Genomic DNA, 14808 nt, shown 5'->3' on the forward strand with positions numbered 1-14808 from the left:
AAGTCTTGAGGATTTTTATCCATTAGAAATTGTATCCTGGTTTTTAAATACCCAGACCTGGGACACCTGAGTGGCTCAGTTGGTTAAGCAGCTGCCTCCAGCTCAGGTCATGATCCCAGGGTCCTGGGATCGAGCCCCCTGTCAGGCTCCCTGCTCAGCGAGAGCCTGCTTCTCCCTGTCCCTCTGCCTGCCACTCTGCCTGCTTGTGCTCTCTGTCTCTCTGTCAAATAAATAAATAAAATCTTAAAAAAATAAAAATAAAAAATAAATACCCAGACCTCCATGGCTATGGTTTAAGCCTCCTATTTCCCTTTGCCATTCTCCTATTTTGGGTTCATTAGTACTTTGTTTTTAACAAAACAAGGTACAGGAAATAGACCTATTTCCCATCCTTTGAAAAAGGAAAATAATCAGATGCAGAATTCCAAGAATCAAGAGTCTCACTCATTAAAATTCTATGTCTAGTTTGCCAAAAAATTAAAAAAAATTAAAAAAATAGTTTGCCATCTAATTAGGACAGGAGCATAATTGATTTGTTAGATTTTTTCATTTCATTTAAAAAAAAAAGTTTTTGAGTGCTCATTATGTGCCAGGCAGGTATAGGTATAGCCTCTGCCTCCAAGAAGCTTAGTCTTTTTTTTTTCTTTAAAGATTTTATTTATTTATTTGACACAGAGAGAGACAGTGAGAGGGAACACAAGCAGGGGGAGTGGGAAAGGCAGAAGCCGGCTTCCCGCCGAGCAGGGAGCCCGAGATCATGACCTGAGCCGAGATCATGACCTGAGCCGAAGGCAGTCACTCAACCAACTGAGCCACCCAGGCGCCCCAAGAAGCTTAGTCTTAATAGGTGAGTCGGTCAAATAAATAGACACCATATTTTATCTATTTTTAGTTGTACACCCCCCCCATATTTAAGGAGCTGAAGTTGGCCTATTTCTCTTTTTTTGTGGAGGTTTTTCTGTTTTACATATTTAAAATTAAAAAAAAATTAATTCCAGTCTAATTAAGATGGAATATTTCTTGATGATTTGGCAGAGTTTTATTGGTGTGGCAGTTTAATTGGCAGCATGCTTTTTTTTCTTACTGATGCACGAAGTAATGGTGTGTCTTATCATTTATATCCTATGATGAGAATTGGGTGACTTGATGAGAAAGGGTAACTGATTCAACACAGTGTGTTTCAGTAATGACAATATATAGAAGTTACAAAGATAGAGCAGAAAAGAAAGTTACTAACTCAGTGTGGGGGAGTCAGAGGACTTCACAAGAGAGGTTATGCGGATGATGGAAGAAGAGTAAAGAAGGACAGCATATGCAAAGGTTAGCTTAGTAAGAGCACATGGTGTGTTTAGGAGACAACATTATCCAGTAATGCTAGAATGTGAGGTGGGATATGAGACTACTGTCAGATTTTGCTAAGCCTTGAGTATCAACTGGGTGAAATGATTTGAATTTCATTTTGTAGATGATGGGAAACCACTGAAGGTTGCTCTCTTTTCATTGAAGGATATATGTACCCTTATGTTCAGAGTTACAATTTTGAAAGATAACAGTGCAGCAGTTTAAAAGGGGTTGGAGAAGGTGAAGAGATGGGAAGCATAATACTTATGGGGAATTGTAATAATTCCCTCTTGAGATAAAAGCTTGATTCAGGGGGCCCCAGGGTGGCTTAGTTGGTTGAGCATCCGACTCTTCATTTCTGCTCAGGTCATATCTCAGGGTCATTGTATCAAGCCCCCCTTGGGCTCTGCCCTTTCAGGGAGTCTGCTTGAGATTCTCTCTCTCCCTCTGCCCCTCCCCCCGTGTGTGTGTGTGGCCGCGCACTTGTACTCTCAAATCTCTTAAAAGAAGAGCTTGACTCAAGACAGTGGCAATGGCAGTAAAGAGGAAAGTAACTGAGAAATATTTGGCAAAACTTGATGAGGGGTATGAAAATCTGAAGACATTCACATTTCTCAGTGTTTTGCCTCTGCTGACTAGGCCACTAATTGTGATAGCACTGCTGAGATTAGGTTAGGTGGGATGGGGAAAAGACAGTGCTTCAGATACATTGAATTTGAGGTACCAGTGGGACATCGGGAGGAATTGATGTTGTACACCAAGAAGTTTGAGATACGACCTTTTGGCTCTCTGAGTAGCACCATGGTGGTTGCTAAGAACAAGTGCCTTATGGAAGGTGGCAGAAAAGGAGCCAAGAAGAAAGCAGTTGACCTATTTTCTAAGAAAAATTGGTCTGATGTGAAAGCACCACCTATGTTCAGTGTAAGAAATACTGGAAAAACACTAGTCAAGAGAACTCAGTGGAACCAAAATCTCATCTGAAGGCCTAAGGATCATGTTTTTGAAGTGAGCCTTGCTAATCTGCAGAATGATGAAGTTGCATTTATTTTTACTTTTTATTTTTTAAAGATAATTATTTGAGAGAGAGTGTGTGTACATTCATGGGGGAGGGTGGTATAGGGTGGGGCAGAGAGAGTCTTAAGCAGACTTTGCACCCAGCACAGAGCAGGGGTGGGGGGGCTCCATCACAACCTGAGCGGAAACTGAATCCGATACTTAACCATCTGCGCCAGCCATGTGCCCCTGATGAAATTGGATATGATGGATATGAGCCACCAGTCCAAGAATCTGTTTAAAATTTAGACATTTAATGGTAACAAATAAAAAATCTTGTTTGTGATGTTTAAAAAAAAAGTTTGAGATATGGATCTAGATGGTGAGGGCTTGAGAGAGAGATTTGAGATTGAAATTATTAATATTTTGGTAGAAGTTGAGGCTGTAGGGGTGGAGCAGATTACCTATGAAAGGATGAGTTAAAGAAGGAGTTTCTGGCCTCCCTAAGTAGTCCACAGGTAGAACTATATTTTATTATAATTGGTTTCTTTTATAATCTATTTTAAAACCTTTTTTTTTAAGATTTTATTTATTTGATAGAGAGAGAATGAGAGATAGAGAGCACGGGAGGGAAGATGGTCAGAGGGAGAAGCAGACTCCCTGCTGAGCAGGGAGCCCGATGCGGGACTCGATCCTGGGACTCCAGGATCATGACCTGAGCCGAAGGCAGTCGCCTAACCAACTGAGCCACCCAGGCGCCCTATTTTAAAACATTCTAAGAAGGGAGTCATAAGTTTCCTAATGTGTCTGTATTTGTTTGCTAGGGCTGCCGTAACAAAATACCACAGACTGTGTGGCTTAAATAACAAATTAATTTTCTCTCTATTCTGGAAGCAAGAAATTTGATATTAAACTGTTGGCAGGGCTGTTTTTTTTTTTTTTTGGAGGTCTTTCTCCTTGGCTTATATAAGCTGTCTTCTCCCTGTGTCTTCACATGGTCTTTCCTCTATGTATCTGTGTCTAAATGTTCTCTTCATGCAAGGACACCAGTCATAGTGGGTTAGGACCCGTTCTAATGATCTCATTTTAATTTAATTGCCTCTTTTTTTTTTAATTGCCTCTTTAAATTAAGACCTTATCTCTAAATACAGTCGGGTTTTAAGGTACTAGGAGTTAAGACTTCAACATATGAATTTTAGGGGGAAACAGTTCAGCCCAGAGCTTTGTGAAAGAGGTCCATGATACAGAAAAGGTTAAGATCCCTGGCGTAGGACAAAAGATTGATCCTTGAGAACAGTAACTGAAAATTTTGGTTAACCAGGCAAGGCAATTCATTTATTTAGTTAGGATATTTCTTTAGCCAGTATTCTGGTTAGTCAGTGTTAATGTTTATTAATTCATATTCATTGGTAACTTTACTATTTGTACTTGAGTGTACATGCTATGGTGACAACAAATGCTTTTATTTTTTTTATTTATTTTTTTTAAAGATTATTTGAGAGAGAGAATGAGAGAGAGAGAGAGCATGAGAGGGGGTAGGGTCAGAGGGAGAAGCAGACTCCCCGCCGAGCAGGGAGCCCGGTGCGGGGAGCCTGATGCGGGACTCGATCCCGGGACTCCAGGATCATGACCTGAGCCGAAGGCAGTCGCTCAACCGACTGAGCCACCCAGGCGCCCCAACAAATGCTTTTAAGGACCCCTATGTTCAGACAGAATAATTTGGATCAGAGAATTGTATAGAGAATAGATAATTACTTTGGGAAATGTAATAAATGCAGAAACTTCCTTTCAAATTAGAAATAAAAATAGGTGGCTCTTCATTTTATTTGACTAAAAATGAGATCATTATTCTGTAAGGACACCATCTCTTGACTACGAATATCTGTATAATCACTGATTTTTCTTTATTTTAAAACTTAATTTTTAGTACTTTCAACATACTAAAAGTATGTGTTAAATTTATATGTGATAAATAGATGTAATATTTTACTGTATTTGCCTGAGATATTTTAAGAAGTAGCATGTTATTGATATAGAGTCCCCTTCTCTCCCTCCTTAGAGGTAGCCACAGAACTGAAGTTGTAGGCTACATTCCCAGACCCTATGCAGATTTTATACTTTTACTCAGTGTGTGTGTCCATAATGAATTGAACAGTATCATAATGTCTGTGTGTGTGTGTGTGTGTGTGTGTGTGTGTATAGTAACTAGGTTTTCAAACTAGTCATTTTTTGGAGATTTATCCATATTAATACATATAGATCTAGACCATTTTAACTGCTGTATAGTATCTCATGGTGTGAATAAATTATAGTTTATTTATTTCCCTACTGGGAGACCATTAGATTATTTCTCTTTTTTCCTGTGATGAGCAGTGTGGTGATAATAATGGTAATAGCGGCTCCCACTTACTGTGATTTTTTTTTTTAAAGATTTTATTTATTTATTTGAGAGAGAGAGAGAATGAGAGAGAGAAAGCACGAGAGGGAAGAGGGTCAGAGGGAGAAGCAGACTCCCTGCCAAGCAGGGAGCCCGATGCGGGACTCGATCCTGGGACTCCAGGATCATGACCTGAGCCGAAGGCAGTCGCTTAACCAACTGAGCCACCCAGGCGCCCCCCACTTACTGTGATTATTATGTGCAGGTACTGTTCTAGGTGCTTACATGCATTACAGCATTTAACACATTTAATTATTAGAGCATCCTATGAGATAGGAACTGTTATGCATATTTACATATGAGGAAACTGAGGCAGAAAGGTTAGAAATCACCCAAGGTCACATAGCTAGTAAACATTCTAAAACATGTCTCCTTGTGATATGTGTGAGAGAGTTTCTCTAGAGAAGATAAAAGTGTAATTTCTCTGCATGCACATATTCAACTTTAGAGCATGTGACTGAATTGTGCATTGTGGTTGTATCAGTTTACAGTGTTCATAAACAAATGTGTAGGCGCTCTTCTTTCCCTACATCTTTGACAACACTTGGTCTTATCAGATGGATTTTGCCAATTTAATGGAGGTAAATAATAGTTCTTTCTTCTTTTTTTTTTTTTTAAAGATTTTATTTATTATTTGACAGAGAGACGCGAGAGAGGGAACACAAGCAGGGGGCGTGGGAGAGGGAGAAGCAGGCTTCCCGCGGAGCAGGGAGCCCGACGTGGGGTTCCATCCCAGGACCCTGGGATCATGACCTGAGCGGAAGGCAGACGCTTAACGACTGAGCCACCCACGCGCCCCAGTTCTTTATTCTTTTTAATGATTGAAAAAAATTCTTCTTTGAAAAATTAGTGCCTGGAAAACCCAAGTGTTTTGTTTTTGGAGGCATTCTGTTTTGGGTGAAATATTTTTAAAGAATAATTAGAGGCTTTTCTCTGAATATGAATGTAAAAAAATTACCAGCTTTCTTCCTCAGCATTAAACTTTACTAAAAATCTTTGAAATGTGCGAACTTTGATAACTTCATTTTAATGATTTTCCTTGGTCTGTATAATTATATCTTAAACTCTTATTCTTCAGAGTCCCTCTTTTTCTTGGAGTTTTGCTAAGTTTCTTCTCTAAATGCATAGGATATGATTTCCCTTAACATATGAAAAAATGGTAGCTAAGTATACTGCATATCTTCCCTTTGCCCCTCCAGATCTACTTTCCACCCATTTCCGCCCTCTTTGTGCTCTTGAAGGCTGATCCTTATAGACTGCCTCAGTGGGTCTCTTAACCTCTGGTTTGGCCAGTGGTAGGGTAACCATATTTCATGCTTTATGCCTCTTGTCCTGGTATAACTATTAATAAGGAACCCTTTTCGCATTCAGAAGTGTTCTGGGTGACAAATTGTGAGATCACCCGAGCCAGTGGAGAGGGGGAACAGAGAGGTTGGCAGATTTATTAGTCTGATTTCTTCCCCTCAGGGTTAGCCATGGCTCACTGCATCCCTTAACTGAAGTCACAGCTGTCAGGTAGCCCTCCAAACACAACTCTCTCTGGGGTCTGGTAACAGTTCTTTCTCCGTGTTTCTTCAGTTTTTTTTTTTTTTAAAGATTTGATTTATTTATTTGACAGAGACACAGCGAGAGCAGGAACACAAGCAGGGGGAGTAGGAGAGGGAGAAGCAGGCTTCCCGCTGAGCAGGGAGCCTGATGTGGGGCTCGATCCCAGGACCCTGGGATCATGACCTGAGCCAAAGGCAGACGCTTAACGACTGAGCCACCCAGGTGCCCCTGTTTCTTCAGTTCTAAGGGTGGTAACAGATCTGTATTATTAGTGTTAGGGTATCATACTATCCCTTTTGGTTTTCCTGTATTGTGCCTATATCTTTGTAAATAGTCCCTTTAATAAGTAAACTCTTACAAATTACCCAGTTTTAGTGTACCATCTCATTCCTGATTGAACCTATACTGATACACAGTTATGACTTGTTATAGCCAAATGAATCTTTATTTTAAGGTGTATTCAAAACTAGGTTCAAGCTAGTAATAATGTGAATGTAATACCTGTTTTAATTTGTAATAGAGGTTTTACATACTTTCTCATTTTAAGCACATTAAGTACTCTTAATTTTCATATGATACCTGCAGGTTGTTAATGTTAATTATCCTTTCATCTTTTCAGATGAAGTTGGAGCTCTTGTTTTTGATATTGGATCCTATACTGTGAGAGCTGGTTATGCTGGTGAAGACTGTCCCAAGGTAAGTGTAGTGTTAGTTAATTGGATATGAAAGGGTCATTTATGTAGAATTAAATTCATGCAGAAATTCTGACTCAATTATAGTAAGACTTTAGTTAGAAAAAAATGACTACTTGGTGAAAGCAGGTAAAACTTGTATATCATTTTCTTGACTCTTCCAGGTGGATTTCCCCACAGCTATTGGTATGGTGGTAGAAAGAGATGATGGAAGCACACTGATGGAGATAGACGGCGATAAAGGCAAACAAGGCGGCCCCACCTATTACATAGATACTAATGCCCTGCGCGTTCCCAGGGAGAACACAGAGGCCATTTCACCACTAAAAAATGGGATGGGTACGGTGTTTGCTTCTGTGGATTTGATTTATAGAGTATACATGCTATGTTTTAGACATAAAACTTGTAGGTCGAATATCGGGTATTTTGTTGTTTTTATTCCACAAGCTGATGTTCCAGGCACTGAGAATACAAAGATGCATTAAACACGTTCCTCTTCCTTAAGAGACTCATAGGGGAGATAGATACAAATATACAAATATGTAGGATAAGTGTTACAGCTATGTTTGATAAGCAGTGGGATTAGAGAGGAGAGGTATTTAACTCTGTCATTGGGGGTCAGTGATGGTTTTCATAAAGGAGGTAACTTTTTTACTGGATCTTGATCAATAAATAAGTATTAGCCTGACTGGAAGGCTGGGTAAAGGAGAGCAACCAGCATATGTAAAGAGGTGGAGCTGCGTAAGAAGCGCACATGTTTAGAAAGATCATCAATTAAGTATGGCTGTAACAGTGGATGCATTAGGACCAGTTGCAGGAAAGATGGACAGAGAGCAGTCATAATAGGGCTTGTAAACCATGCAAAGGGTGTATTAAGCTGGCAACTCTGAAAGGTAACCCCAGAGGAATTTAAACAGAGGTATGAAATGTTCATATTTGCCAGCTGGAGAGATGATTCTAAAAGCAATATGTAGGCTAGATTGGAAGGAGTTAATAGAGACAGGAGGATCAGTTAGGGAGGTGAGAATTCAGATGAGAAGTGAAGAGCGTTGAAATTTTATCACTGATGGTGGAGATTCTGAGGTGGCTTTGAGAGATATCAAAAGAGGTGAAAAGAGAAGAGTTGAAAAAGTTTCTTCGATTTTTAATTGGGGTGATTGGGTACCATGCATTGAAGTAGGATAGAATGGAAGGAGCAAGTTTTATGGTCTTAAAAGGCAAGTGTAATACTTGAGATCACTCTTAGGTTCAGTTATTCACGAGAAGGACTCATAGGACTCAGCCTGCAGTTGTACTCATGGCTAAGATTTATTACACTGAAAGGATACAAAGCAAAATAGGAAAAAAGGGCATGGAGTGAAGTTCAGAGGAAACCAATGCAAACTTCTCAGAGTCTTCTCACAGTGGAGTCAGGAAGGATGTACTTAATTCCTCCAGTGACGAGATGTAACAACGTGTATGTCTACCACAGGAGCTCATTAGAGACGATTTTTACTGGGGTGGTCACGTAGGGACCCTTTGCCTCGCATGTACTAAAAATCCAAGGCTCCCAGAGGGAAAGAAGGTATTCAGCATAAACCACATTGTACAAACAGTTTAGGCTCAGTGAGCTAGTCTTACCATTTAGGGGAAGTTTTATATCAGTGTAGGGAACTGGTTATCAGTCCAGTTCTTGGATGCCAGCCAAAGGTTTTTTCTGTACAGCATGCTTTTTTCTTGCAAGCAGGCTTTTTTCTGTACAGCATGTAAATGAGTTTGTTATTGCGTTCAAAGTATTTGAATATAGGTGCTGTTGTAGTAAGCAGGTGAGAAAAATTTTAAGACACGGAGTTGCATTTTATTAGCCAGAAAGAGTGTGAAATATGAGGGCGCCTGGGTGGCTCAGATGGTTAAGCGTCTGCCTTCGGCTCAGGTCATGATCCCAGGGTCCTGGGATCGAGTGCCACATCGGGCTCCCTGCTCCTTGGGAGCCTGCTTCTCCCTCTGCTTCTCTCTCTCTCTCTCCCTCTGTCTCTCATGAATAAATAAATAAAATCTTTAAAAAAAAAAAAGAGTGTGAAATATGAGACACGGGTTGAGGATGGGGTTCCTTGTCAGAGCTTGTTCTGTATTTAACCAAAGAGAAGAATGGGTGCCCATGAAAGAGAATGAGAAGGAATAGTTAGGGATGTAGGAGAATAAATATTCAGCAGAAAGCCAAGGGAAGAACAAGTTCTGGGAGCATAGAAATGATTCATTCTCATTGTTCTCAGCTGTGACATTGAGATTTACACTAAGAAGGGAAAAGTTAGAGTGACTGACAAAGTTTATTGACCAAAACAAACAAAATCCTCATATGCCTGTGGGAGTATGTTGTACAAGTCATGACATTCTTCTTTGGACTGTGGCAGAGCAAGTTTGTAAATTCTTGAGTAGTCAGTAGTGTCATAATGTTAAAGAGGTCAAGGGGCGCCTGGGTGGCTCAGTTGTTACGCATCTGCCTTCGGCTCAGGTCATGATCCCAGGGTCCTGGGATCGGGCCCCACGTGGAGCTCCCTGCTCGGCGGGAAGCCTGCTTCTCCCTGTCCCACTCCCCCTGCTTGTGTTCCCTCTCTCGCTATCAAATAAAAATCTTTAAAATAAAAAAGGTCAAGCAATATTACAAATGTGAAGTTTCTGCTGGATTTGTCTGTTAGAAGATCGTTAGTGACTTATGCAAGCATTTTTGATGGAATGTTTAGGTGGAAGCCAAATTGAAGGCATATTATATTCCCTGAGGGTTCTTTCTTTAATCTTTTAATCTTTTTTCAAGTAGATTATAAGCTTTTTGGGAATATCAGATCTAGATCATACCATTCTTTTGTATTTTCTCTTACCATTTAAATTGCATACTGTCTCTAGTAAGTACTTACTGAATAATTATTTGGTATCACTAATTACATTTGGGACAGGTCTAAGAGTTGTGATACTGTGGGGGCTGGAGCAACCAAAAAGAATTTCCATATTTATAGAAAACAAAGATGATGTCTATATAAAGTACTATATTATGAAGTAAATCTATGAAATAAGTAGGTTTTGTATGTTAAGTGTTAATGCTAAACTGTAGAAACAGTCTCTTAAAAGATTCTGTATTCATCTTCAACTAAGCATTGTTTTCAAGGTGTTAATCTTATATTATAGTTGAAGACTGGGATAGTTTCCAGGCTATTTTGGATCATACCTACAAAATGCATGTCAAATCAGAAGCCAGCCTGCATCCTGTTCTCATGTCAGAAGCACCGGTAAGACAAACTTTCTTTTCTGAGTTTCTGTAGTTGCTGTTTTTTAAACTAATTCGAAGAATGTTTTATTTTTCTTTAAAGAGGCATAGAAGTTCATATTTTGAATTTTGAAAATTCGGGAAAGGGGGATTTTTATATACTATTATAATTTTTATTATTTCAGTAGTTAAAATATTCAAAGAACAATAACAAAGCACCCTAAATGGGGTTTGATTATTATTTTTTTCCCAGGGATTTATTTAACATTTGATTTCCTTGGGCTGCTTCCCATTTGGATTTATGAATTGTCCCTATGCCCCAGGGGCAGGGCGTATCTGCTTTTATACTCTGCTCTCCAGGAGAGAAGGCAAATGTGGAACTTACTAGACTGAAGTCTCTTGTGACATAAATTTGGTAGAGTCCAAAGAGCCCAGCAGGCTAGCATACGATCATAAATTATCAGTATTTTGTTTCCTAGTTTCCTTTAGGAGTACCAACTCTAAGTAGGAAAATTTGGTGGTTTAAAATTACTAGATTCACTCTTAAGATTTAATATACTTTATAAGAATCGTGATTTTGTTGTACTTTGAAAAGTCAGTAGTAACTTGTAGAATTCATGGCAACAGATAATTTTACTTTTTATTAAATGATAAATTTTAATTTATATTTACTAAATTTATTTACAGATAAATAGAAATATACATATATATGAAGATTATTTTCTGTGGTACTCTATTTTTAATGTTTACATCTTTGTTAATATAGTGCTATATTGAATCTTGAAATCAACATTTTAGTTTTTAAACAGTAAATAACTTGCATTTCTTTTTCCCTCTTCTCAAGTGGAATACTAGAGCAAAGAGAGAGAAACTGACAGAGTTAATGTTTGAACACTACAACATCCCTGCATTCTTCCTTTGCAAAACTGCAGTTTTGACAGCGTATCCTTGAAAGAGTAATACTCAGCTTTTCTTTCAAAGTAAATGTGGTGCTGCCGTTAAAGAGAATGCCCCCAGCAGGAAGACATGAGCCAGTTCTTTGGCTTTTTCTCTCTGCCTTTGTGGCTATCTGTCTTTCAGTATTTTTTATTGGAATAGATATACCAGAAGTTATTAGAGGGAAATAAAGAAATGCTCACATCCTGCTTGTTGACAAGGTTTTAAAAAATTTTGTTTTTAGAAGGGGAGTGTGAAGAGAAGGTAATGTTTAAGCCAGTTGGATTAAATAAGTTCAGAGATTGTCATTTCCCTTCTCTCTCATTACCATAGAAAAGTGGAAATTACCTATAAATTCACTTAAGATTTAATCACCAATATTTAGAAAATCACGTATTTATTGTAGACTTGTTAGGGGACAGATAAGGAAATACTATGTCCTTATCTCAAAGAATTTGTAATGTGATATTCTTCTTAAGAGGTAAATAATTGATTTAAATAGTACCTTAAGGGCTGCCTGGGTGACCCAGTCAGTTAAGTGTCTGCCTTTGGCTCAGGTCATGATCCCAGGGTCCTGGGATCGAGTCCCATGTCGGGACTCAGCAGGGAGCCTGCTTCTCCCTCTGCCTGCTGCTCCCCCTGCTTGTGCTTGCTCTCTCTCTGTCAAATAAATAAATGAAAATATTAAAAAAAAATCTTTATGAAGAGAACAGAATTTATTTGTATGATGGGGAGAAGGAGCCCTGTATTTAGAGTTTAAGTTGAAATGCTTACAAACTGTGTGATTTTTGAATTAAGTGCTTAAAACCTAGCTTTACTTTTTACTCACTTATGCTGTATACCTCCCTGGATTGCTGTAATATTCAAGTAAATTTTACATATATATGAGAATCACTGTGGTAGCTGTAATCTAACATTGTCTGTAGAGTTGTGTTTTGCTTTTTTTTTTTTAAGATTTTATTTATTTGACAAGGAGAGAGAGAGAGAGGGAGAGAGCAAGCACAAGCAAGGGAACAGCAGGCAGGGGTGAAGTGGGCTCCCTGCTCAGCGGGACTCGGTCCCAGGACCCTGTGATCATGAACTGAGCCAAAAGCAGATGCTTAACTGACTGAGCCACCCAGGTGTCCCTAGTGTTGTGTTTTGGAGATGATTTTAGTGAAAGTGTGGAGGTAGAAAGTGTAAGTGTTCTTTCCAGTGACTTAGTTTATAGTTGAAGATTTCTATTAGACTTCAGAAGGAGTTGTGGAAATAGGTTTGGGTCAAACTGTAGAGACCTTGCATGTTAGATTTTTAAAATTTGAACTTTAGACTCTAGTATAGCATTGCAGGTTTTTGAGTAGAGGCTGGAGAATGCTAGCTAGCACTGTGTGTGTTATCTCATTTAATACCCCTAATAACCCTCTCAGGAACGTGGTCAAAGTAAGCAAACTAGTTCAAGTCCACAATTTAAAAGTGGCTTTACTGATCTTGAACATAGGTCTGTTTGGCTACTTCCTTATAAGGAGTGTGTAAACAGAATGGGGCATGGTTCTGTTTTTTTAACCTTTTATTATGGAAAATTTCTAACACAAAAGAAGATAGAATGTTATATTGAACCTCCATGTGCCTGTCACACAGTTCAATTTTCAACACATAGCTAACTTGTAGTAGTTAAAACCCTGCCCACTCCTCCTCCCACTATGATTTTGAAGTAAATCCCAGACATGGTATAATTTTATCCATAGAAACTTTAGCATGTATCTCTAAAAGATTTTACCATGTGTCTAAAGACAAAAAAAAAAGTAATCACAACTTTTTTTTAAAACAGTGTAGTATATTTGAGTCAGGACCTGAACAAGGGTCATACATCGTATTTGTTCAGTATGTCTCTTAGGTCTCTTTTAATCTATAGATTCTACTCCCCCTGATCCTTTTTTTCTCTTGTAATTTGTCTGTTAAGGAAGTAGATTGTCCTGTAGAATTTCCTACATTTCTGGATTTAGCTGACTGGTGTCCTTTTATTATGTTCTTCTAGCCCAGTGGATCTCAAACCTTGTACATCCAGAGCTTTTATTTATGTGAATTATAGCTGGCAGTGTTTACCATATTGGAAATTAAAATAGAAACCAAAAAAATTAGATTTCTTAGTTTAAGTAAATTCATCATTGTATGTTAATGTAAAATATTTTAATGAAAATCAGTTGATTTCTGAAACCCCCCAAATTACGAGAAGAGTGGAATTATTTTACATATTTTCAGATCTCTTTAATGTCAGGCTTAATAGCAGATGTTGGATTCTCATATCTGTCTTTTGAGTTCAGTCTGTTCTGTATCACATGTGACATGGTCTCTGGAAAAGTCGCATATACGCTCATGAAAGGGTGAGCTTGAAAAAGGCAAATAACATCTTAGTATTATTCTAAAAATTGTTTTGACCTCTCAAACATTATGTATGGCTTCAGGACTCCTTCAAACTTTAAAGAATTACTGAGGACTGCCAAGATTTTGTTTGTGTGGATTATATGTCAGGATTACTGTGAGAAATTAAAACTAAGAATTGTTTTTTTTTTTTAAAGATTTATTTATTTATGAGAGTGAGCAGGTGTGTGAGGTGGGGGAAGGGCAGAGAGATGGGGAGAGAAGTAGATCCCCAGCTGAGCTCGGAGCCTGATGCATGCGGGGGGCCTGATGTATGCATGGCTCAATGTGGGGCTTTATCTTATGACCCCCAGATCATGACCTGAGCAAGAACCAAGAGTCAGGTGCTCTGCTGACTGAGCCACCCAGGTGCCCTAACTGAGAATTGTTTTGGCATTTATGTATTCACTTAAATATGACCAAAAAGACCCATTAAGGTTAACATAACATTTTTATGAAAAAGATATATTTTCCAAAACAAAAATATTAGAAGGATAGCATTGTTTTATTTGACTTAATTGATAGCTGGGTTCTCATATCTGCCAACCTCAGGCCCTGTCCTCTTGACACCTCAGGCTAGTAAAGAGGGCCTTCTGCTGTCCAAGCTGCATACTGTTGGAGAATGCAGTTAGCTGCTGTGATTTTGCAGAGTGGATTACTGTCTGTTTTCTCTGTTTTTGTTGGGCACCCTTGAAGTCCTGCCCCTGAAGGGTTTAGCAGTCAGTCAGAGATAAGGGTATATTTTATACTCTGGTTTTGGTTTGGGTTTGACCCCTTCTGTAGTTCTCTGGCTTCCAGGGTTTCTACCTTACCTGTCCAGCTTTTCTTCCAGCGCTGAACTCCTTTCTCTGTTCACTGAAGGTGGTAAAGTTGTAATTTTCCACCACTGCTTTCCCAACTGTGGCCATGGAGGTGGGGAGCACTTTCAGGCAAGGAAGCTACAACTTGAACTTCTTACCCCTTCCAGTTGCTGTTTTATGAGAGTAAATTTTGGCTGAATTTTGACTGCTTTTGAATACTTCCTAATATCTTAAGATGGTCATTTAAGATAATTTGTCCAGATTTTGTTATTTATAGGAAGGTCCATATACCTTTATGCCACTTTTTAGTCTGGTATTACTGCATCTGTCACTTTGTATTAATAGAGCATCAAATTAATGTTTATGTATATAGTTGACCAGAGGTCAGTAGGGTACCAGTACTAGCAAAGATAAATCACCAACCTG

At 38.8% G+C, this 14808-nt stretch overlaps 1 protein-coding gene across 2 annotated transcripts in view; it reads left to right on the forward strand.

Annotated features, from left to right (window-relative positions):
* ACTL6A (actin like 6A) overlaps window positions 1–14808 on the forward strand; it is a 29896-nt gene that overhangs the window by 3167 nt on the left and 11921 nt on the right. For both annotated transcript variants that reach the window (XM_027586367.1, XM_027586368.2), the window contains exons 2-5: window positions 6939–7015; window positions 7176–7350; window positions 10171–10271; window positions 11094–11191. In XM_027586367.1, the coding sequence (XP_027442168.1) occupies window positions 6939–7015; window positions 7176–7350; window positions 10171–10271; window positions 11094–11191 (451 nt within the window). The remainder of the gene's footprint in view (window positions 1–6938; window positions 7016–7175; window positions 7351–10170; window positions 10272–11093; window positions 11192–14808) is intronic.

This window comes from Zalophus californianus, chromosome 1 (genome assembly GCF_009762305.2).
Source record: "Zalophus californianus isolate mZalCal1 chromosome 1, mZalCal1.pri.v2, whole genome shotgun sequence".
NCBI lineage: Eukaryota > Metazoa > Chordata > Mammalia > Carnivora > Otariidae > Zalophus > Zalophus californianus.